The 25,223-nt window shown below is 39.7% G+C and overlaps 1 protein-coding gene and 1 non-coding gene across 4 annotated transcripts in view; one reads left to right on the top strand and one right to left on the bottom strand.

Moving 5' to 3' along the window:
• Positions 1-25,223, top strand: part of FREM1 (FRAS1 related extracellular matrix 1) — a 176,472-nt gene that overhangs the window by 50,621 nt on the left and 100,628 nt on the right. For all 3 annotated transcript variants that reach the window (XM_066368198.1, XM_066368196.1, XM_066368197.1), the window contains exons 4-10: positions 561-862; positions 2,547-2,743; positions 9,671-9,994; positions 11,586-11,694; positions 18,606-18,737; positions 20,841-21,185; positions 21,785-21,927. In XM_066368198.1, the coding sequence (XP_066224295.1) occupies positions 561-862; positions 2,547-2,743; positions 9,671-9,994; positions 11,586-11,694; positions 18,606-18,737; positions 20,841-21,185; positions 21,785-21,927 (1,552 nt within the window). The remainder of the gene's footprint in view (positions 1-560; positions 863-2,546; positions 2,744-9,670; positions 9,995-11,585; positions 11,695-18,605; positions 18,738-20,840; positions 21,186-21,784; positions 21,928-25,223) is intronic.
• On the bottom strand, positions 10,500-10,575 carry TRNAV-CAC (transfer RNA valine (anticodon CAC)). Its single transcript has one exon. It is a non-coding gene; the product is annotated as a tRNA-Val (tRNA).

Below are 25,223 nucleotides of genomic sequence, written 5' to 3'. Positions count from 1 at the left end.
GGTGGGTGCGTGAAATAGGTGATGGGATGAAGAAGCACAAATTGGTAGTTACATAATAGTCATAGGGATGTAAAGTACAGCATACGAAATATAGTCAACAATATTAAAATAATTAGGTATGGTGTCAGATGGGTACTAGATTTATTGGTGATCATTTAATAATTTATATAAGGTCTAATCACTTGGTTGTACACCTGAAACTAATATAATATTGTATGTCAACTAATTAAAAAATAAAAAATTATTTAAAGTAAAATAAATACAAATTGGTAGTAATAAAATAATCATGAGGTTGTGAAGTATAGCATAGGGAATATAGTCAATAATGTAATAACTGTCTGGTGTCAGATGACTAATAGATTTACTGGGATGATCAATTCATAAATTATAGATACTATATATATTTAATTATTATGTTTTACACCTGAAACTAATATAATATTGTAAGGCAACTTTAACTGAAACACAGCAAATTATTTTAAAAAATAAAAGAGGATATTGGGGATAGAAAAAACATGAATAAAATAATAAATTTTGCCTTTGCTCTGTTCTCCCCACAGATTTACTGAGACAGACACCTTCACGGAAACATTTATTCTGCGGGTCTATCTCCTGGAACCAGACTGTAACATTATCCGTATAAGTAACAACGTACTGGAGGTGTCTGAATTCTACGGTCTGTCCCGAGCCATTGATAAGAACCTGCTTCAATTTGAGTATGAGCGGACGGCTAGCTCGGAGTGTACGGTCAGGCTGGACCCTGTGGGGACTCGGCTGCCAGCCCACGGCCAGGTGGTTGTAGTGGAGCCTCCGTCTGAAGGACCTCGTGGAGACCAGCCACACAGTTTCTTTCCTGAGTCTCGTATGAAACGTTTTACTAATTATATGGATGTTACTAAAACTGACCAAAATATCTGTAAATGGTTATTTTCCATTGTGACAAAGAGTTTTGCTTAATGTAATTTGTAGCTGGTTGAAAAATGTAGGTTAGTGGTTAAGAGTATGGACTTCAGAGTCATACAGATCTGAATTTAAAAACTGCATCTGCTATTTATTTTCTGTGTGATTTTAGGCAAGTTACTTAAACTGCAGAAGCCTCTGTGAAATGGGCAAGGTAAGAATTGCTCCATAAGGTCGTCTAAGGATGGAGTAAATGAGCACAAAGTGCTTCACACAGTCCGGTTCACAGTGAGTGCTCAAGCACTGTCAGCTGTTATTATGAGTAGCAGCAATGGTGGTGATAGGAGAGTAGTTGGTGTGTTCTCTAAGTATTATTAGATTATGAGCAGGTTTGGGGTAGAGCTGGTAATAGATCATTTTCTTTCTGTTATTCATTTTATCAATATATTTGGGCAACTTCTATATAACTACTGGTGCATTAAGGAAAGCATTAAGGGAAGACCAGGAAATATAAGGAGGAATCATAATCATAGTAATACCTTGAATCTGGACAGCAGTGTATAGCAAAAAACATGCTTACATATCAGTCATGCCATTCAAACTTCTGGCTAGGAAGTGAAATACCCATTTTCTACTTTAGGGAAATGTACAAAGGGCCACTCAAAAAATAAGTGGCGTATGTGTATCACATACCCACAGAACAAAAAATAAATGCATTTGGAGAGAGATATGCAGACTGTTGGAGAGATGATTATGATTTTCAGTAGAAGCAGGTTTGTTCAGTTGGTCAAAAAATATTTAAAGGAAGATTTAGTAAAAAGACTAAGGACCTGGAAAGGTATGCAAGACTCCAGTGTGTGGCAAGCACAACAGAGAGAGAATTTCCATGAGTGGATCAGCCTAGTAGAGAGAGAGCGCATGGTGAGGCCACGGAAGTGAATGCTCTAACCTAGTGGTCCCCAACCCCTGGGCCACGGACTGGTACCCGTCCGTGGGCCATTTGGTACCGGTCCTCAGAGAAAGAATAAATAACTTACATTATTTCTGTTTTATTTATATTTAAGTCTGAACGATGTTTTATTTTTTAAAAATGACCAGATTCCCTCTGTTACATCCATCTAAGACTCACTCTTGATGCTTGTCTCATAAATTCGACAATTATATTTAAAAATACCACAGTTTTTATAATGGTCGCATAATTTTATTTTGTGCATTTATCCATCCTACCCTAAAGGCCGGTCCACGAAAATATTTTCTGACATTAAACTGGTCCATGGCCCAAAAAAAGGTTGGGAACCACTGCTCTAAAGGGAGGCTGCAGATTGACTGTGGAAGGCTTGCAGTGAGCCACTGGCCCATTTGTCCAAAATGTTCAGGCACCAGAAAATGCATTTTTAAAATTATTTTTCTCAGTATAACTTTTGGTGGGCAAGGATCTCGTGAGACAACTGGGCAACTATTCTTTTAGTAAAGGAAATGACGGGTTTTTAGAATCATGACAACCCACTCAGTGAATGACTGGAGAGTACACACGAGTATCCTTGAAGCAGTGAGAGGGAAGAAGTATCCACAGCAGGAGGAGTGGCTTTTAGATTTCACAGTTTTATGTTTAAGTGACTATTTTAAGTCAGTGCTGTCCATTCTAGAACTGGGAACAGAACTCAGGTGCCCAGGTGGAAGGTGTACCCTGGGACAGAAGAAAATAGGAAGCCTCAAAGTGAGCTGTGAAGAGTTCCTGCTGATGGGGCTCCGATATCTACATACAGATCCTCCTTCTCCCAACGTGGATTATATCTCCATCCAACTGGACCTCACAGATAGCAGGAGTAAGATCGTATACAAGGTAGAGTTTGGGATTCTGTGTCTGTGTCCCCAGGTGATCCACAGGAAGGGGGCCAGTCCATGGGGGTGTCCATGTTGGTTCCCATTTCAGGGAGAGTTGCTGGGCATTGAGGATGAAACTGCCCAGTGACTTTATTAGAACTGCAGGCCTGTTTATTTTTCCAGTAAGTGTTTAAAAAAGTAGCTTTTGGATATAATATCAGTATAAAAGTGGGGTGACTGTGTACCAGCTAAACAGCTCGGTTCTCTTCTATCACTGTCCTGGGACCAGTGACACGCAACCCTTCTTTCTTTCCCTTCCATAGACTGTTTTACCTTGTCCTTGACTTTTGTAACACCTTCTCTCCGCTGCCTCACTTCCCCGTTTGTTATTAGAACCAATTTTCACCTGGTAGAGGAAATCGGGGTCCATACACCCACTCTGAGAGGCCACTGGACGCTGAGAGGGAGGGGGACCTAAGTCTCACGTTTATAGTTGTAGCAAATTCTAGCCTCCTAGCTCTTTCAGGCTTTCAGATGGCGAACTGGATCATGAAGGTGACAGGCCCAAAAGGCCTCCTCCATCTTCTAATTTCTTTTAAACTCTCCTTCCTTTTCCTCCTCTTTATCGCTTCACATTGAAATGAAAACATCAAGTGGGATCAATGTATCTGATAAATTCTACTGATTCCCATATTCTATTATTTATTTGGGCAGCTGAGGAGACTGTACCATCTGAAACAGCTTTAACTTTTGTGCCGATCTACAATGTTCTAAGGTTGCCTTTGTGAAGGACCCCATCTTTCACACTATGACTTCTCATTAGGATTTTTCCTAAGAGAACCAAATGTCGAAGATTATTAGCCCCAAAGAATTGATAAGACATGAAATAATGAGGAAATGATTAAATAGGATCACAAAATTTTAGAAGTGAGAGTTGGAAAGAACTTTGTGGTAGTCTGGTTAAACTGGTTAGTTAAGTCACTTAGAGAGCTTTTAAAGGATAGATTTGAGTCTAACACTTAGTAGTTAAGATAATGGCACTGGGTTCAGATTGTCTGGATTCAAATATCTACTTAACTAACTGTGTGACTTTAAACTTTTACCCTTATTTCTTTAATCTTAAGGTGCAGATAATAGTACCTACTTCTGAGAGTGAGAGATTTAAGTGATATAATACTTATAAAGCACTTGGCCAAAATTCTGGCACATGGTAAATACTACACCTATTTTGCTAATTAACAAGCCACCTGATTAAAAAATACTGCCATCAACCAAGTTTGGCAATAACTGGTTTAGTCCACATTATTTTATGGCGGTGGCCAGAGGAACTGCATACTCGCCCATACATACACGGCTGCTTTATGGCCGAGTCAAGGCTAAACACTAGGTCTCTTGAACACTGATAGATGTCTTCTGTTTATTTTGATATGAAACTCATTTTACTTTTAATGCTTCCTTAGCTCCATAAAAAAAGTGTATCTTTTTTTTCTCCTTGATTAATTTTTTTTTCCTTTCTGTCCTAAGTTAGAGCTTTGTTTATATTTTCAGATCACTTTTTTGGGGGAGTTGAGCCTTTTAAATGACCTTCTTGTTTTATTTAGAATTAACCTATTCCATAGTCAATTTGGCGTATCATCAAACAGATTCTGCAGAAAATAGTTTTTAAAAACACAGGAAGCAAAATAATAATTAAAACTACCTGTATTTCTACCATTTTGACACACACAGGCACATACATACCTACCCACAGAGTAGGGAAACATGGACACCAAAGTTAATTTTGTTTTATAAAACTAAATTTATACTATACTTAAAATTTTGTATTTTTAAATTATTTTTATGCTTGTATAAGTCTATCCTCATCAAGTGACTAAATGACTTCACTCGTAATTTCGTCGAGATTTTTAAAAGTTTTCTTGCTTAAATTTCCCTTTTTAATACACTTGCAATAATTTTTTTTATATTTTGAAACACAGAAATGCTTTTTTCCAAGTAGCCAAAGTTTTCAACACTATTTGTTGAATATTTAACCTGTTTCCCTTGATTTTTGAGAATTCTATTACATAGGAAGATATTACATACACTAGCCCAGGGGTCAGGAACATTTTTGGCTGAGAGAGCCATGAACGCCACATATTTTAAGATGTAATTCCATGAGAGCCATACAATGACCCGTGTACATCACGCATTATCCAATAAAAATTTGGTGTTGTTTTGGAGGGCAGCTGTGATTGGCTCCAGCCACCCACAACCATGAACATGAGCGGCAGGAAATGAATGGATTGTAATACATGAGAATGTTTTATATTTTAACATTATTTTTTTTATTAAAGATTTGTCTGTGAGCCAGATGCAGCTATCAAAACAGCCACATCTGGCTCGTGAACCATAGGTTCCCGACCCCTGTACTAGCCCTTTTGTTCCTTAGATTTGCCTACTTATTGCTATGTCACCACTGTTTTATTCTAAATATAATGAGTTTATAATACACTTTAATATTTTACAGGCAAGTTCTTCCTTATCATTGCTCTATAAAATTTTTATTCACTCTCATTTATTCTTAGTTCTTGTTAAATAATTAAATTATTTATGTTAGTTAAAAAACAAGCCCCTAAGTATTTATATCAGGATTCAATTAAAACTAAAAATTATGTTGGAAAGAACTGGAACATTAGAACATTAACCATATTGATTGAGTTTTCTCATCCAGGAATGAGGTATCTCACTTCATCTAGGCAAATGTTCGTTGATACGCTTATTTAAAATTTGTAGTTTTCTTCATGTAATTTGAGCACACTTATCAAGTCTCATCCCAGGCCATTTGTTTTTGTGAAATTAATGTGAATAGACTCTTTTCCCTTCATTATATCTTCTTATTACTTACTGATGATAAAATAGGAAAGCTATTTTTTTTTTTACAGGAACAGAGAGAGAGTCAGAGAGAGGGATAGATGGGGACAGACAGACAGGAACAGAGAGAGACAAGAAGCATCAATCATCAGCTTTTTTTGTTGCGACTCCTTAGTTGTTCATTGATTGTTTTCTCATATGTGCCTTGACTGTGGGCCTTCAACAGACCGAGTAACCCCTTGCTCGAGCCAGCGACCTTGGGTCCAAGCTGGTGAGCTTTTTTGTTTGTTCAAGCCAGATGAGCCCACACTCAAGCTGGTGACCTCGGGGTCTTGAACCTGGGTCCTCCACATCCCAGTTTGATGCTCTATCCACTGCACCACCGTCTGGTCAGGCAGAAAGCTATTTTTTGATATAATTTTCTTCTCTTTGGCTTCTTTCTTGAATTCAGTTATTCTAAGAACGTTTTAATTCCTTAGGCTTTTAAAGAACATAATTATAGCTTTCACTAATAATGATAATTTTATCTTTCCTTTTTTGGTAATTATTCCTGTTATTCTAGTCTCTTTTCCATTGGAAAAAGAATAATATTAAATATAATGTTGCTTGTAAGAAGCTTTGTTGGGTACACTTTATTGTATTAACTGCCCATAATTTTTTTTAATGCTTCTTGCTTTGAGTTCACCTTTCTTTGAAATTGATATGGCTACTTTTTTTTTTTTTAAGTGAAAAAGAGAGAGAGAAAACAGGAAGGGCCGACAGGAAGAGAGAGAGATGAGAAGCATCAACTTGTTGTAGCACTTCAGTTGTTCATTGATTATTTTCTCATATGTACCTTGACCAGGGGTTTCCGGCCAAGCTAGTGACCCTTGCTTAAGCCAGAAACCTTGGGCTCAAGTCAGCAATCATGAGGTCATCTCTATGATCCCACGCTCAAGCCAGCGACCCCATGCTCAAGCCAACGATTTTAAGGTTTTGAACCTGGGTCCTCAGCATCCCAGGATGATGCTCTATCCTCTGCACTACCACCTGGTCAGGCTACTTTTGCTTTTTTTTTTTCTCATGTGATAACTTTCGATCATTCTTTTATTTCTACTCTTTGTGTATAACTTTATTTTAAATGCCTCTTATCAAGGCACATATAATTGGATATTTACTTTCAGAATATTTTTCTTGAACAAGGGACTATAAGTTGTATTTTTGTAATAATAGATATATAGATTTTATTTTCATTTTGTTTTCTACTTTGCTTTCAAAATATTGTCTTACAATATAGGCTAAGTTTCTCTGGCTTTATCTGTAGTTATTTGAAAGTCCTTTATCCCACTTTATGTTTCACTAGGATTAAATTCTAAATTAAAAAATTCTTTACCCTATTTTTTGAATATATAAAATTTCTTGGCTCCTTCTATAGATAATGAGGATTGACCCTATTTATCCTTTTTCCTGACAGTTGTCTACCTCCCAGGCTTTGTTTATACAATCTGCAATTTTAGTTCCAGCATATGATTGTTATAACTTATTTCTTACATTACATTGTGTTATTTCTTTCCACTTCCATTTCAAGTAAGCTTTTCTGACATTTGTATTCATTTTCTTAACATGTTGAAAATAACATCTATTTCATCTTAACTCTAGGTTTAATTGCTCTTATTATTCAGCACTAGTTCTTGTATATCCTGATATCCTCCTTGAATGTTCAAATTATGAATCTGCAAATAGATTTTTATTTTTTATTTATTTATTTATTTTTTTATTTTTATTTTTTTTCCATTTTTCTGAAGCTGGAAACAGGGAGAGACAGTCAGACAGACTCCCGCATGCGCCCGACCGGGATCCACCTGGCACGCCCACCAGGGGCGATGCTCTGCCCACCAGGGGGCGATGCTCTGCCCATCCTGGGCGTCGCCATGTTGCGACCAGAGCCACTCTAGCGCCTGAGGCAGAGGCCACAGAGCCATCTCCAGCGCCCGGGCCATCTTTGCTCCAATGGAGCCTTGGCTGCGGGAGGGGAAGAGAGAGACAGAGAGGAAAGCGCGGCGGAGTGGTGGAGAAGCAAATGGGCGCTTCTCCTGTGTGCCCTGGCCGGGAATCAAACCCGGGTCCTCCGCACGCTAGGCCGACGCTCTACCGCTGAGCCAACCGGCCAGGGCGCAAATAGATTTTTAAACGGCGTGTGAAGAATAGATACTCTAAACTCTGGGGTATCTCAACATGTCATTCATTTGTCTTCATAAACCATGCATGGGAGGTACTGATTGTCTTCTCCGTTTTTGTTTTGAGCTTCTCTCTTCTTTAGAGTGTTCCTGGCTAGTTTTCAAGCTTCCAGGCTGTTGGGCAGGTGGTTTGGGGGAGTGTTAAAGAGAGAAGTCTCATTTGACCAGGCACTATGCAATATGATTTCATGCTTTTTGAGTCTGGCAGATGTTTCAAACAGCTTCTTTGTCTCTGGGGAGATTTCATTGTTTCTCAGGAGACACTGCATTGCGGAGGCCTCGTACCCATAGATCTCAGGAGGATGCATTTCTGGACTGAGTGGTTACTTGTAATTAATTCCTCCTGCAGTTCCTAGAAGATGATTTCCACTCCAGCTTCTTGTTGCTGGGATTCCTTGGTCTTTCAAAGATGTACCCTAAAGGTCAGGGTCCAGGAGAAGCCTAAACCAACTCTTTGTCCACTTGGCTTATATTTAGGAGCAGTCATGTGTTCTTTCCTACCACACACAAGGACTATAGGCTGATCCCAACACAGCTACCACTGTTCTGCCTCTGACCTGTAAGCTTCCTCAGGTATGAGCTCAGGATCCACCCTCTGTGTGCTCTGCCTGTAACAGACAAATGTCAAGGCAAATCTCAAGGAATCTTCTCTTCTGACACCTGAGACAAGCAGTGTGACATTGTCCCACCTTTTCTCTCTGAGTGGCATTGGGTGTCAGGGAGTGACTTAGCAAGCACAACAAACACTCCTCTCTCTAGAAATCTCTTTCTCTTACCTTCCTCAACCCTTTCATATTCTTATGGTGGTGAGAGGGTTTGTAAACTCTGCCTATAGTATCTGTCTCTCATTCACTTCGAAATCTTATATTTCTCTTATTGGAACTTGGGCTGAGACAGAGCCAAGGAGAATTCCATTTTTAATATTCTGTTATATACAGAATACAACTCATTGTGCAATAGCCAGTGGTTAGCATTATTAAACCAATGTGACTTTGATTATCAGGCCTGCTTCTCTCAACAATGGGAAACATCAAATCTTATGACAATGGGAAACATCAAATCCTATGATGACCAGCCTCTTCTATGAGGATTCTTCCCATCTGTAGCACTTGTTGTGACCTCAGGTCCCATGATGCTCAGCTTCTCTGGAGACCCTTATCTTGAGGGACTCTTCTTTATACCTCTCTCATTTGAAAAGGGTACATTTCTAGCCTGAGTGGTAACTTGCAATTCCTGTTACTTGCTTCTCACTTGGAGACCCCGGGTTTTAACAAACTAGAAAACTGGTAATCGTTTTTTAGATGAGCATCAAAACATAAAGACATTTTCTTCATTCTGCCTCTGCCTGCTTTGAAGCTACATGGGCAGGGTGGCCAGAGGAGGAGACTGGTGAGTTGTGCCAGCTACTGCTAAACGTTTTACTCTGCTGTCTTGTTTAACCCTCACTTAGTACTTAGGGGTCTAGTAGTCCCATTTTACAGATGGGGGAAATGAGATTTGGGAGTTAAATAACTTGTCTAAAATCATACAGATCTTAAGTGCTGGAGATAGAATAAAAACCCAATTTCTTCTGATACCAAAATTGGTGCCATTTCTTAGCCCTCGTTGCATATTAGAGTCACTCAACAGACAGCTTTAAAAATACCAATTTTCTTGTCCCCTCCTCTGTACAATTAAACCAGAAGCTCTGGAGATGGAGTGTGGGCATCAGAATGTGCTAGACACTCCCCAGGCGATTCTAATGTGCAACCAGGTTTCAGATCACTGCCCACAACACCCTCTAGCCTGTGGTTGTATGGTAAATATCATATTGTTAACCCTGTGTATTCCAGCTTTACTTATATCGTCCTTCCCTTCATATTTTTTTTCTCCTTCAAAAGTCAGAGAGTGCGTGGCTGCCCATCTATATCAAAGCTGGCATTCCTAATCAGAAACCAAGGGCAGCATTCATGGCCATGTTTATTCTAGAAGTGGATCAGTTCATCCTGACCTCTTTGACAACATCAGTTCTGGATTGTGAAGAAGATGAGACCCCCAAACCCTTGCTGGTGTTTAACATTACTAAGGCCCCGCTCCAGGGCTATGTGACTCACCTATGGGATCACACCAGACCAGTGTCCTCATTCACCTGGAAGGATCTCAGTGACATGCAGATTGCTTATCAGCCACCAAACAGCAGCCATTCTGAAAGGAGATATTATGAGGTAAGAAGGAAGGGAGAAAAAGAGTCTGGCATGTAGCCTACTTGGTATTCAGGTTAGTTTGTATATTCATTGCCTCTGAAGAGAATCAATCACTGTAAATCAGGACTCAAGCTCAAATGCACAGAGGAGCCAGGCTGATGATGCAAATAAGCAACCCCTCCTGGAGGCACTCTGTGGGGAGCTGTAGAAAGAGCTGGTGCCTTTTGTTTTTTTGTGTGTGTGTATTTTTCTGAAGTGAGAAGTAGGGAGGCAGACAGACAGACTCCTGCATGTGCCTGACCGAGATCCACCCAGCATGCCCACTAGAGGGTGATGCTCCGCCCATCTGGGGTGTTGCTCCGCTGCAATGGAGCCATTCTAGCTCCTGAGGCAGAGGCCATGGAGTCATCCTCAGTGCCCAGGCCAACCTTGCTCCAGTGGAGCCCTGGCTGCAGGAGGGGAAGAGAGAGTCAGAGAGAAAGTAAGAGGGGAAAGAGTGGAGAAGCAAATCGGTGCTTCTCCTATGTGCCCTGGCCGGGAATTGAACCTGGGACTTCCACACGTGAGGCCGATGCTCTACCACTGAGCTAGCCGGCCAGGGCTGAGCTGGTGTCTTTTGAAGCAGCTGCAGCTCAGCTCCAGCGGATGCAGATGTACCTAGTGTTGCTGTAGCTCTTGTTTGTCAAGAAAAGTTGAAGATTTATAATTTCTTTGTAAAAATGTTTCAATTTTAAATATTGAAAACATATTAAAAAATTTTAAGTATATTGTGTTAGTTACAAAATATTTCTAAGGGCCACATCTGGCCCAGGGCTCAGCAGTTTGAGAACTCTGCTGCCCTCAACAGCCTTCCTGCATTGCATAGACCATTGAAGTTAGAGAAGAGTTTTGTTTATAATATTTTATTAATACAATTTTTTATTCTCTTTCTTGTTTGCAGAAGTGTTTTACTGGGATCCTTAGTTTTAATTAATAACACTGATTTCGGACAGGAGATGCCATAGTCTCATATGATAACTAATTTCACTCCCAAACACTTTCCATCAGGAAAGTCCTCTTTCCATTGAATCTAAATCTTTTCTGCTGCTGCTTCAGCCTCTTTCTTTTTATTTTGTATTCAGCGGGGGTAACAAACAGCTGGCTACAGACTTGCACATAATAACCCTTCACATACTTAACGACCTACCAGCAAGTTGAAATTGAAATGATGAGATTGAGACAGACTTGAGTTCTGGTTTATTAAGGAAAATGAGTGTCCCTGGGGTTACCAAATTGTTCTCCACCTAATTTAGGCATTTGCAGCATTTAGCCTCAAGGGCAGACAAACGACTTCAAACTATAAGTGCTGTGTTTTACCCTTTGCTTTGATTTTTTTTTAACTTCATAAGAGTAAGTGGCAGCTTTTGTTTCTTATCTCTCTTCCTTCCTGTCTGTCTGTCCTTATCTTTCTCTTTCTCTCATTAAAAAATATTTTTTTTTCAAAATGAGATCAGACAGCAGCAAATACCTGAATCCGTTTTGTTTTCGTCTGTGATATATACCCCAGAAGGAATGGTATTTTATACTCTTTAACATCTCAGTGTATGGTTCATATGCAACTGTTTGTTTACAGGTGGAGTTGGAGGTATATGACTTCTTCTTTGAAAGGAGTGCACCGATCACCGTCCACATCTCTGTCAGAACATCAGACACGAACGCCCCGCGAGTGTCCTGGAACACAGGTGCAGCTCCGTGCGGGGTGTCAGGAATATAGTTCTGAAGGGAAGTCATGAAAGTATGTCAGGAAAGAAAGGCAGTTTTATTCCCATTTCACACATGATGCAACTGAAAGCCAGACCCGTTGGGGCATCAGAGAGTTGGTTTTGTTTTATTTTCCCTACTGGTAGGGTGAGAAATTTTCCAGGGTTTCTGAGGCCCAAAGACAAGTTCTTTCCTCCACAAGAGATAAGCCAGAGGGACAACTTTCACCTGAAAGAGGCAAAAAAGTGACTGTGTGTGATATTGAGCTATAGTTGGACTGACAGAACAGGTCTCCAGCTGAAACTGTTTAGAGGGATCGAAGGAAGGCATACACTGGGGCCTTCTGCATCGTCTCATTTTTAAGTTGGGTTGTATGGAAACCATACTGTATAAATAAGAGCTTAAACTGATTTATTTATTATTTTTATTATTTAGGTCAGAATAGAATGTAAATGAAGATTTTTTTTTCTTTTCTGCTAATCTCATCAATGGTATTCAAAACATGCTTATAAGCTGTGGTGGTAGGTTCTATTAAGGGGATAATTTCTGTGTCCAATTTAAATCCACAGGTGGCAGCTTAAATGAGTTGCCTTTGTGTTTTTTGGTGTATGTATAAGCGTGTGTGCTTGCATGTGGGGTGTTTGCACACCCATATATGTGTTTGTATGTATGTGAGTTTTAGTAGAGATGGATAATATTGGTTGAGCAGCTTTGATTTATAATTTTGGCCTTAAGTCTCATCTACCTCTGTTAGAGGGCTAATGAAAGAAAAAAGAAATTGATAACCTATAGTTTCATAATAATCACATATTAAGTAGATTATTGTTTGAGCATAGAGACTTAATAATCTGTATATGTTTGTATGTTCTGTGAAAGCCAATCTTGTTAAGAGAGTTCCAAATCTGGTTTGGCTACTTTGGACATCAGACTCCTTTTTAAAATATTTTTTTACTTAATAAAAAATAATAATTTTGTACTTATTATGAATTTATGTTTATTATTGAAAACTTGGAAAGCACAATAAACAGAATAAATAGTAAAAAAAAAGAATGAATAGTAATAAATGGTCAAGAAAAATGAATAAAAATTATTTATTACTTCACTATGAAGACATAGTCACTGTTAATATTTTGCTGTGTATACTTCTAGTCTTCTTGCTGGGTCTTTTTCTGTATCCTTTGTGATGCCTTGTCCTGTGCTGTATTGTGTACTCTTGGCTTTAAAACTGTTATTATTAGTCAGAGATTCTTTATATATACTTGTCTTCCTCTTATTCTTCCCTTCCTTCCTCCTTCTCTTTCTTCCCTTCTCCCTCCCTCCCTCCCTCCCTCCCTCTCTCCCTCCCTCCCTCCCTCCTTCCCATTCCTTTCCTTTTCGTTCCTTTCCCTTCCTTAAATATATGTCTTAGCCTGGCTGCCCTAGCAACAGCTACTGAAAGCAGGATGTATGCATTAACCCTACCCTGAAAACAAGAGTAGAGGGAAAATGTAAATCACAGTTATGTGACTGAGCTTGTCACAGGTTTACATGAAAATAAAATTGATGATGGCTTGGTAGTGTTGATGTCTCCAGAAGGAGGTGGAATCACTATGTGTGGGAAGAGTCAGGGATAGGTGGGGAAAGGGTGAACAATCTATCTGTCAACTCCTTCCCATCTCCTGTGTCATCTTGGTCAGTTTGCCTCACTGGATGTTAATTCCCGTCTGTCCAGGTTGTATTACCTGGCCCCTCTTAGCAGCTGCTATATAAACTCCCTGAGTCCCATGGTATAGGACCTGGTCACAGTCACAAGGGAGCTCATGTCAGAACCTGGCCTGCTCCCCAGAAGGCAATGAAGAAACCAGTCAGATCAGAAGAAGACACAACAGTGGCAACTGGGGCTTTCCATTTGGGAGAAGTGTGGGAACCCTCCCTAGAGAGCAGGCCAAGGTCGGGGAGGCAGGGGCGCTGGGCACATTCGAAGGAAAGTATCAACTGGACCCAACAGTACACTGTCTTTACATTTCTTTTGAATTAAAATATTTACATATGATTACTATTTCGATATAACTATATTCTTTAACCAAGGACCTTCAACATTAGAAAAATACAAGACCTCTGATTCTATTTCAAGACCCCCACCCATTAAAAAAGTGAAACTCTTCAATAACTTGTACTGCCTGATACTCTTAGCAAAGACAGTTTTTTTACACAGCTATGCAGAATATCTTTGCAGAGACACAGAGGGAGCAAAGAAACAGTAGTCAACAGTGCCCCGAGACAACAGTGCCTCTGTCTTTGAAGAGATTCTGTATCTGAAGTTCTCTTGCGTTTCTGAAGAGCAAGTTGTAGGAGTGATGGCAAGGAAATCCAAGTTCTGTTGCTTCAACCCAGTTACAGATGTCCCACTAGGTTCTCCCCACCCAAGTCTCTGATTCATAATATCCCTTAATGGGAGAATGCCCACGAGGTAAGCTGTGCAATCTCATCCTGATTCCCTAAAACGCTGATGTGAATTTAGACTTCTGACTTCCTGATTCCATTTCTTTTTTAAAAACCATTTTTAATTTTTCAATTACGGTTGACATACAATACTATATTAGTTTCAGGTGTATACCCCAGTGATTAGGCATTATATAACATACTAAGCGATCATTCTGATAAATCTTGTACCCATCTGACACTATACATAGTTATTACAATATTATTGACTATATTCCCTGAACTGTACTGTACATGCCCATGACTATTCTGTTACTATCAATTTGTACTTCTTAATCCCTCACTGTTTTCACTCAAGCCCCCAACCACCCACCCAGCTGGCAAACATTAAAATGTTCTCTGTGTCTATGAGTCTGTTTCTGTTCTGCTTGGTTTTTTGTTTGTTTTTTTTTTGTGTGTGTGTGTGGCAGAAACAGAGAGTCAGAGAGAGGGACAGATAGGGACAGACAGACAGGAAGGGAGAGAGATGAGAAACATCAATTTTTTGTTGCTGTTCCTTAGTTGTTCATTGATTGATTTCTCATATGTGCCTTGACTGGAGGACTACAGCAGACCGAGTGACCCCTTGCCTGAGCCAGCAACCTTGGGCTCAAGCTGGCTAGCCTTGCTCAAACTAGATGAGCCTGCGCTCAAGCTGGCAATCTCAAGGTCTCGAACCTGAGTCCTCCACATCCCAGTCCGATGCTCTATCCACTGCGCCACCACCTGGTCAGGCCTGTTTGTTTATATATATATTAGATTCAATTGTTGATAGATATGTATTTATTGCCATTTTATTGTTCATAGTTTTTATCCTCCTCCTCCTCCTCCTCATACTTCTCCTCATTCTCCTCTTTCTCCTTCTCCTTCTTCTCCTCCTCCTCCTTTTCCTTCTCCTTCTTCTAAAAGACGCTTTAACATTTTATGTAATACTGGTTTTGTGGTAATTCACTCTTCTAGCTTTTTATTGTCTGGAAAGCCCTTTATCTGTCCTTCAATTCTAAATGATAGCTGTGTTAGGTAGAGTGATCTTGGTTGCAGGTTCTTGCTTTTTCTCACTAAATAATCCATGCCAATCACTTCTGGCCTGAAATGTTTCTTTTGAGAGATCAAGTGTTATGGGAGCTCTTTGTAGGTAAATAACAGCTTTTCTCTTGCTGCTTTTAAGATTCTCTTTTTCTCTTTAAACTTTTGCAAGTTAATTATTATTGTGTTTGGTGTGGGCTTGGCCTCTTTGGATTTATCTTGTTTGGGACTCTCTGTGCTTCCTGGACTTGTATAATCATTTCCTTCACCAAGTTAGGGAAGTTTTCTGACATTTTTTTCAAATAGGTTTTCAATATTTTGCTCTCTTCTCCTTCTAGCACCCCCATGATGCAAATGTTGATATGCTTAAAATTGTTCCAGAGGCTCCTTACACTATCTTCATATTTTGTATTCTTTTTTCTTTTTGTTGTTCTGACTGGGTATTTTTTGCTTTCTTATATTCCAGATTGCTTTAATTCTTGGCTTCATCTACTCCACTGTTGATTCCCTGTAAATTATTCTTCACTTCAGGCTGATTTTTTTTTAATTTTCTTAAATTTTATTTATTCATTTTTAGAGAGGAGAGAGAGAGGGAGAGAGAAGGGGGAGGAACTGGAAGCATCAACTCCCATATGTGCCTTGACCAGGCAAGCCCAGGGTTTTGAACTGGTGACCTCAGCATTTCCAGGTTGACGCTTTATCCACTGCGCCACCACAGGTCAGGCCTATTCTTCATTTCAGTTGGTGTATCCTTTAGTTCAGACTAGTTCTTTTTTTATCATTTTTATGCTATCGAATTTCTGAATTAATCTACTTGTCCCCTAAGTTTACTGAACATCCTCACAACTAGTGTTTTAAACTCTGCATTTAGTAGATTGCTTGTCTATATTTTGTTTAGTTTTTTTTCTGGAGTTTTGTTCTGTTCTTTCATTTGGGACATGTTTCTTTGTCTCCCCATTTTGGTAGTCTCCCTTTATTTGTTTCTATGTATTAGAGCTGCTACATCTTCCAGGCTTGGTAGAAAGTGGCCTAATGTCATATATTTTCTGTAAGGTCCAGTCTTACAGTCTCTCCATTCACCCAAGCTAGGCACTCCAGATATACCCCTCTGTGTGCTGTGTACACACTCCTGTTGTAATCGAGCCTTGATTGCCTTTGGCATGTCAATGGGAGGGATTTACCTCCAGGTTGACAGACTGTAAGGACTGGCTGCTACAGTACTTACTCCAACAGGGCTCTGTTGCCCGCTGAGTCTGGCCCTTAAGTGCATCACTTATGGAGGTAGTTGGGTGGTGCTTTAACATGGTCTAAAGCTGTCTACTGGGTGCACTGGATCTGGGGCCTCCTAGGAGGTATAGGCTAAGGTCAGCTACCATCTGTGTTCTGCCTGGGGCTATCCAGCATGAGCTACAGAGCAATCAACAGATGACTGCTACTTGTGCTGGGCCTGGAGGTGCCCAGCAGAGGCCAACCTGTGAACCAAGGCCAGCTGCTGCTAGTGCTGGGCCTGGGGCCACAAAGCAAGAGAGATGGGGCCTGCCAAAGCAGGATGCTGCTTGTTTGAGAGTTTTGAGGAAAATCTGAAACATGAGCCAAGTCAGGCCATTCATATGGAAAAGCCACTGAAATCAGCTTGGGTGGGGTGAAAAGTTGGTGGGGCAGGGTCTCAGGGAATCACCAGGGTGGGGCAAACAGTGTGAGCAGGTTGGGGACTCAGATATGGTGCCCGCCTGCTGGCTCAGTCTCAGTGTGCCTTCTTTGTATTCTTAGTTATGGGACTTCTGTTCAGTTAGATTTCAGGCTGTTCTGAATGATGGTTGTTCTGCAGTTTTGTTGTGTTTTTGATGTGGTTATGGGAGGATTTGAGTACCGCATTTACCGATGCCACCATCTTGACTAGAAGCTGTCTTTAAATTTTATCAACTTGTGTTTTAAAAAGTTCTGTTCACTTTCAAGATTCTCTGTAATCTGTAGGCTTCAGTTCTACTGGCTAATGGCAATGGTTGATGATGCTCCCCACCTCTAAGCAGCGTGTTTGGTCTCGAATCTGTATTCTTGTCTAAGTAGCACTCACTTTCTCTCTCCAAACTTTCTACAGCATGCTGTGTCCAAGGAGAAGGTTTTATTTTAATTACAAAGTCTCATCCTTATTAGGGTCTAAGCAACAACACAACCCTCATTGTAAAGTGTCAGACATTTCATGTCTAACACCATTAAACTCTTCTTGCACAGTAGTTCTGTACTTGCATATTTAACCACTTTCTATTCTCTGTCCTGAGGGGTGCTTAGAAACTGAAATTTACAGTTGACCCTAAATAACATGGGGTTAGGGGTATAACCCTCCATTAGGTCAAAGTCTGTGTGTATATCTTTTCACTCCTCAGAAACTTATCTACTAATAGTCTACTGTTGACTAGAAGCCTTACCAATACCATAAAGTTGATTAATACGTATTTTGTATTTGACATGTATACCGTATTCTTATAATAAAGCAAGCTAGAGAAAAGAAAATGTTAGTAAGAAAATCATAATAAGTATAAAGTACATTTACAGTATTTACTGAAAAAAATCTCTGTATAAGTGGACCTAAACAGTTCAAACCCCTGTTGCTCAAGGGTCAACTGTACATGTAAAAGCACTTATACCTCTTTTGTCCACAACTACCTGGATGTAGCCTTTGGAAAAATTCTTGTTGACAATTTTGTACTGGAGACCATGTGGACATAACATCTGTTCTACCTTTGGTATTTATTTTCTGGCACCATCAATTCTCTAAAGGATATATCACATGGAAGCAATTGTCAGATCAGAGTTAATAGTACTAAAAGTGAAATATTACTAAAAATAAAATCTAAATTCCAGTTTTTTTTTTGTTTTTTTTTGTTTTTTTTTTTCATTTTTCTGAAGCTGGAAACAGGGAGAGACAGTCAGACAGACTCCCGCATGCGCCCGACCGGGATCCACCCGGCACGCCCACCAGGGGCGATGCTCTGCCCACCAGGGGGCGATGCTCTGCCCATCCTGGGCGTCGCCATGTTGCGACCAGAGCCACTCTAGCGCTTGAGGCAGAGGCCACAGAGCCATCCCCAGCGCCTGGGCCATCTTTGCTCCAATGGAGCCTTGGCTGCGGGAGGGGAAGAGAGAGACAGAGAGGAAAGCGCGGCGGAGGGGTGGAGAAGCAAATGGGCGCTTCTCCTATGTGCCCTGGCCGGGAATCGAACCCGGGTCCTCCGCACGCTAGGCCGATGCTCTACCGCTGAGCCAACCGGCCAGGGCTAAATTCCAGTTTCTTGAAAAGCTTTTCAAAATACAGTTTTCAGCTACTTTTATGAATTTAAATTTTTTAACTTTGTCTTAAAGTATGCTTGTTGACTATGTTATAGAATATTTTTGTTTTGTCTTTTAGGTCTGAACCTCCTCGAGGGGCAATCTCGGGCCATCACTTGGGAACAGTTTCAGATTGTTGACAATGATGACATCCGTGCTGTACAGCTGGTCACTGTGGACGGCCTGCAGCATGGACGGCTCACAGTGAGAGGTGATGACCAACCCTTGTGACTTAGGAAAGAACCTAAGAAGAACTTTCTCCAAAAGCAAATCATATTTAACAGGGTACACACAGTATCTCTTGGTCCCCATTTCTAAATGAATTGCCATGTCCCCAAAATCTAGAGATCTTGTAACCATAGGCATTTGTGTTAGGGTGTTCACATTGGTGGATGGCCATTTATGAGTGATGCCTTATGCTTGGCTCACTATTTAAAGCTTGGATGCTTTATATGGCTCCTTCTAAATATACTGCTCAATTCATTATCTTATCCTAGTTGGAAGACAAAATATTTCCCTTTCATTTTTCTGTTTCAGAGAAATGTATTGAAAAACAGAAAAATATGCAGTTTAAATACTTTGATAATCATTATGTTATTATAATATTAGTAGCAGTTAACACAGTTTAAAAAAATGAATTTATAATTATAAGGATGGTAGTTAAGGTTAATGGATCTAATAAAAATAATAGCCATACTTAATGATGATATAGTCTATTTCTTATGATGAGCTCAGAGGATTTAATTTAATTATCCTCTTAGTATGTCTAATTATATAGCAGAAAGAGAGCTCTTATTTATCATCATTTGTGATAAGAAAATTCTGAAATAAAAAGTAAAATGATAAATTCTCTTGTCTAATCTCAGGACAATGCAAGATCTGCTTATGCATGGGTCTGTCAGTTAGGGTGGATGTTCAGTTGCATGTCAGGGGAACTCAGTGATAGTGGCTTAAAAATTAATCATTTTCCTCATTTCACCAGTTGTCCAGGTATAGGTATTCTATCTCTATGATGCCAGAAACTTTTTTGTTCTGTGGGTGGTCACAAGATGGCGCCCATACTTCTAGGCTTGGGGTCTGCATTTTAGGAAGGAAGAAAGAGTGAAAAAACTTATGCCTTCTAAGTTTGCTTTCTTTAACAGCTTGTCACAGGAATCTGAAACAATGACTTTCACTTATATCTTCTACCAACTCACATGTTACCCCTACATGCAATGAAGTCTGGGGACATGATTTTTAAAAAATGGTCACATGCCATTCCAAATGGAACTAGGATTCTGGTACTGGGGAAGAAGCAGAAAGTGGCTGGTAGGCAGGTAGCTTGTAGTGTCCATTATACTAGTATTAAATCATTATTCTAGTGAGGTCTTTAACACAAATGTGTGGGGAGAGTAATGAGGCACCTGCCATCAAGAATTATAATAGTTTATGCAGAATGAAACAATATTTATTAATAGTGTGAAATGAAGTAAGTATAGATCAGTAACCCAAGAGACAATGATATTCTGGATGCGAAGGAGGTAGAAAAGAATACTAACATTTATTAAGTATTCACTTTGTGCCAGATACAATGCAAAATGCTCTACTTGCTTTATCTTCTACAACTTTATGAAGTGAGTTACTATTATTGTTCCCACTTTGCATATGGAGAACCTGAAACTTAGAGAAGTTAACTTGTCTAAGGTCATGTTCCTAGGAAGTAGCAGAATTGGGATTTGAACCTAGGCCATTTCATATCACAGCTCTAGCTCTTGACCAATAAACCAACGATTCTAAAATTTTAGTATGCATTAGACTCTCTTTGAGGGCTTGATAAAACACATGTTACTGGGCCCTTCCTCAGAATTTGTAATTCAGTAGGTCTAGAATAGGGCCCGAGAACTGGCATTTCTAACAACTTCCCAGTTGGAGCCAGTGCTGCTGGTTCAAGACCACACCTTCAAGAAGTTCTGCCATGTAGGGCGATAACAATGAGTTAAAAAAGAATAACTAATATTTATTGTAGGCTTACTATTGTTTAAGTTCTCTCATCCATACTAGAGAATATGTGGTAAGTATTATTTCTGTTGTATAGATGAGTCTCAAGTAAATTAAGTACCTTACCCAATCTACACAGCTAATAAGTGTTGCAGCCAATGTTCAAAACCAGATTTGTGGAAGCCCAGTGCCCACCAAACACTCTGTGGTTTTTCAGAAGAGGAAAGTACCAGCTGCACCACTTTCCTCAATTCCTTCTTGTCGAGCATTGCTTTTACTATGAGGGCTGACTTTGCACCACTCCCGCAGTCAGCACCATCTCCGCTCTCTTCTTCAGGGGGAAAAGGGTTTCTCTTCACTGTGGCTGACCTCCAGGCTGGAGTGGTTCGCTATCATCATGATGACAGTGACTCTACCAAAGACTTTGTGGTCTTCAGGATATTCGATGGTCATCACAGCACCCGCCATAAGTTTCCCATCAACATTTTGCCCAAAGATGACAGTCCCCCGTTCCTCATAAATAATGTTGTTATTGAACTGGAGGAGGGACAGAGCATACTGATCCAGGGTTCCATGCTGAGAGCTTCAGACATGGACTCCAGTGATGACTACATCTTCTTTAACATCACGACACCTCCTCAGGCTGGAGAGATCATAAAGCAGCCAGGACCAGGACTGATAGGTAAGTTCTGAGCAGGTGAAATCATTTGTGTCAAATTTGCGTGAAGGTAGACTTCAGCTTATGAATATGATACTATTATTATACCCATTTTATAGATGAGAAACCTGAGACTTAGAGAATTTAAGTTAATCTATCTAAGGATGGGTGTCTAGAAAGTTCCAGAACTGGGTCTGAAAGTAATCATTATACTTGAAAAAATTAAGTCTACCAAGCATGGAGATAGCACAAATACGTTTGATGAGAGGTGTTTGGCCTATTCTAGATTACTGATAAAGTAATTTTAGACTAACATTTCCTTATATATTGTTAGAATAATTTTATAACTACTTCTTAGTCTGAAGGAACAAAATAGAGACCAAGTATCAGTGTTTCCTAAAAATACTTTTCTAATGTTAATTTCTCTACAGATTATAAGATAGATGTAGCAACTTTAATTTTTCTGCTTGATTATTTATAAGCTTTGATATAAGCTTTTGATCAAGATTCCTTGGATACATACAACATATTAAGCAGAGAAGACTTAGAGATAAGTCCATGTCTTTATACCCAAACACTTGCAGTTGGTTACAAAACTATTTGATGTTTTGTGGGCCCAATAGGCTATCCTGTCCTTGGCTTCCTTCAGAGGGATCTGTTTAACGGCATCATTTATTATCGTCACTTTGGTGGAGAAATCTTTGAAGATTCTTTTGAATTTGTCCTTTGGGATAGCCATGAACCTCCAAATCTCTCAGAGCCACAGGTAAGAGGCAATCTCTGACCACTTGCCCAGTCTTGTCCAAAGGTATCAGTTCTGGGAGATGTTATTAGAAACTATATGAAAATAGTTTTTGAGTTTCAAAGATTGAGAAGCAATGGAGGAGCAAAATTATGTCAATTTCTTTGCAACATCACATCTTTACCATTTACTTTTCTAACAAGTTCTGTAAATTTTTGTGTGTGGTGTTTCCAAGGTTATTTAACCATGGGATCTTTTTATAAACAACACCTCACAAAATCTGCTGGCCTCATGGCACTCAGGAACACACTGACATTTTACGGGTAGTGTTAAAGCATAGGCTCTGGAGTTAAGCTGCCTATGTTTCTCTCCTGTTCTTGTCACAATTAACTGATAGACCTGTGCCTCAGCTTCCCCATCTGAAAAACAAGAAATAATACAACTTCCACAAGATGATTGTGTGAGACTAAGTGAGATAATACATATAAAGTATTGAGAAGTTTCTGGCATGTGATAAAGACTCAATAAATAAATTAGCTATTATTTATTATTGCTTTTGAAGAACTAAGAGTTTTACTACCACTCAAGAATATAATGTGCCCTGGCCAGTTGGCTCAGTGGTACCAACATCAGCCTGGCGTGTGGAAGTCCTGGGTTTGATTCCTTGCCAGGGCACATAGGAGAAGTACCCATCTGGTTCTCCACCCTTCCCCTTCTCCTTTCCCTCTATCTCTCTCTTCCCTTTCTGCAGCCAAGGCTCCATTGGAGCAAAGTTGAGCCTGGTGCAGAGGATGGCTCCATGGCCTCTGCCTCAGGGCTAGAATGGCTCCATTTGCAGCAGAGCAACGGCATGCCTGGAGGATCCTGATTGGGTGTATGCGGCAGTCTGTCTGTCTGCCGCCCCCCACTTCTCACTTTGGAAAAATACAAAAAAAAAAAAAAAAGAATATAATGTAAATATATGGAACACAGAAATAATTTCAAGGAAGCATTCTCATATGAAAAGTACTAAAAATGTAGTTAGTGTAGGGTCTGGACAACTTTAAAAGGGTAGATTCTTTGCAAGGGGAGGGCAGTTGGTGGCAGGAGTAAAAAAGAAAGCTGAAAATTAATGATCACCTCCTATGTAGAGTTCTTTTTGCTAGGCAGTTTATACTTATTATCTCGGAAGGTAGCATGTAGAGGGATCTAAGCAAATCTTGAACCAGAATGACTACTTACATCATGTATTCCTACTGGTTATATGTCTTTTCATGTCATGGTCACTCATATTAGCCAATGCATAGATGATTGAGTTATTTATTTTTTGCTAAAATAAAGGTAAAAAAGGGAGATGATCAAGAAGAATGATGTCAGGGAGTCCAGAAACTGAAGGAAGTAAGAGGTGATCCCTGTTAAGAGGAATTGGAGAATGAATGAGAAAATTCTCAATTCAACTGCTTATTGAATGAAAGATCAACTACTTTACAAGTAACAGCCCCTTCTTATTGTCAATGTGTTATATACCACTTCTAGATTACATTTTTGCTTGAGACCTTAATTGATTTGATAATCCTAAATGACAGCTATTTGTTTGTCCCAAAATAAACTCTGGTTCTTTCAACTTTAATTGAAACTAGGAAGAAATAAGAAAACAGAACTATTTTGTAAGAACTGGGGAGGAAGTGAGACGAGAAGGTAGTAAGTGTAAAGCTTTATTCCTCAGAGTTTCCAGGAGTTAGTGTGTGCATTACAGAAGAACAAGTATTTCATGTGTGTGTATTGGTAAGAAATTTTGTGTTGTAAAATCCTGATACCTTCATTGAAAGTCCAATGTTTAAGGAATTTAAATCATGATCTAGTCTATTTGATGATTGGCTGAGTATCTAGTCATGCCCTACAAATAAAAATTTATTTAAAATGTTCAAAAAAAGTTTATAACTTTCAACTCTTCAACTAAAATTCCAGATAAGTCCAGTGGTTTTGTCCATTTGTTTACTTAATGGAAGCTTTTGTGATCAGAAAGTTTCACAGTCAATGGAGGTAAAATTAAACTCAGGCTTAGGATTGTTTAGGCCATACTATTAAAACACTTCCTTTGATAGAAGAAGAAACCAGGCATCTCCTTGGGTGAGAAACAATTTAATTAATACAGGAAGGCAGTTGCATAAATAGGGATGCTCCTTAGCTTCTCTCGTCCTTCCTAACTGGTTACTCGTACTGAGAGATCTACCTGTATATCAACAAGGCGTTTACATATCAGCAAGAAACTCCTCCCTCTTTCTATCTTGATTGTCATGACTGTTGTCAAATAAAGCCTCACACACTCAATTTGATTTGTGTGTGTGTGTGTGTGTGTGTATGTATGTTACGGAGAGAGAGAGAGAGACAGAGAGAAAGACGGATAGCGACAGACAGACAGGAGAGAGATGAGAAGTAACAATTTTTTTTTGTGGCTCCTTAGTCTCCTTGTTTATTGATTGCTTTCTCATATGTGCCTTGACTGGAGTGGGGGGTGGGGTGGGGGGCTACAGCAGAGCAAGTGACCCCTTGTTCAATCCAGTGACCTTAGGCTCAAGCTAGTGACCATGGGGTCATGTCTATGATCCCAGGCTCAAGCTGGTGAGACCATGCTCAAGCCAGTGACCTCAGGGTTTTAAACCTGGGTCCTCTGCATCCCAGTCTGACACTCTATCCATTGTGCCACTGCCTAGTCAGGCTCAATTTGATTTTAAAAAATATTTCCTCCTTTATTTGACTCAGTAGAGGGCTTTATAGAACTTAAGCCTTAGGAGATCTTAAACCAGGAGAGAGAAATGCTGGAAATAAAATGGAAAAAGGAAAATAAGGTTAGGAGAGAAATATAGGAGGAAAGAAAGCAGATGCTCCAAAGACCTGTGGGTAAAATGGAAGTGAACAATTAACCTTGACCAGATGAGAGAACAGGAACCCAGGGTGTGGCATTATAAGAAGTCAGACCAGAAAGTGGAGTGGGCAAGACTAGTATTAGAAGTTGTTCCTAGATAATCTGAAAGGAAGCTATAAGATAAAGAATCAGGCAAGAACTAAAGGTCAGGGCAAAGAAAGGGTAAAAAACCCAGGTCTACAAGAAAGTCAGATATTATCCTGCAAAATATCATCACTGAGGGTCAAGGTTAGACTTTGTCCTTTGTATATTGATTTATCACTTTGTGTTCTGATTCCCTAAAAGTCTGTCTGTGCGTGCTTGTGGCCGTAAGTAGACTGGAGGCGTGTAGGGGACCCAGAAAGCAAGAGCTCACTGATTGGTCTGGGCACTAGTTTTCTACTCTGGGAATAGGTATGTAATAACGTATTTGTTA

This window comes from Saccopteryx leptura, chromosome 2, assembly GCF_036850995.1.
Source record: "Saccopteryx leptura isolate mSacLep1 chromosome 2, mSacLep1_pri_phased_curated, whole genome shotgun sequence".
Classification (NCBI taxonomy): Eukaryota; Metazoa; Chordata; class Mammalia; order Chiroptera; family Emballonuridae; genus Saccopteryx; species Saccopteryx leptura.
Note: the sequence above shows the minus strand (reverse complement) of the source record. Positions and strands in the feature narration are given on the sequence as shown.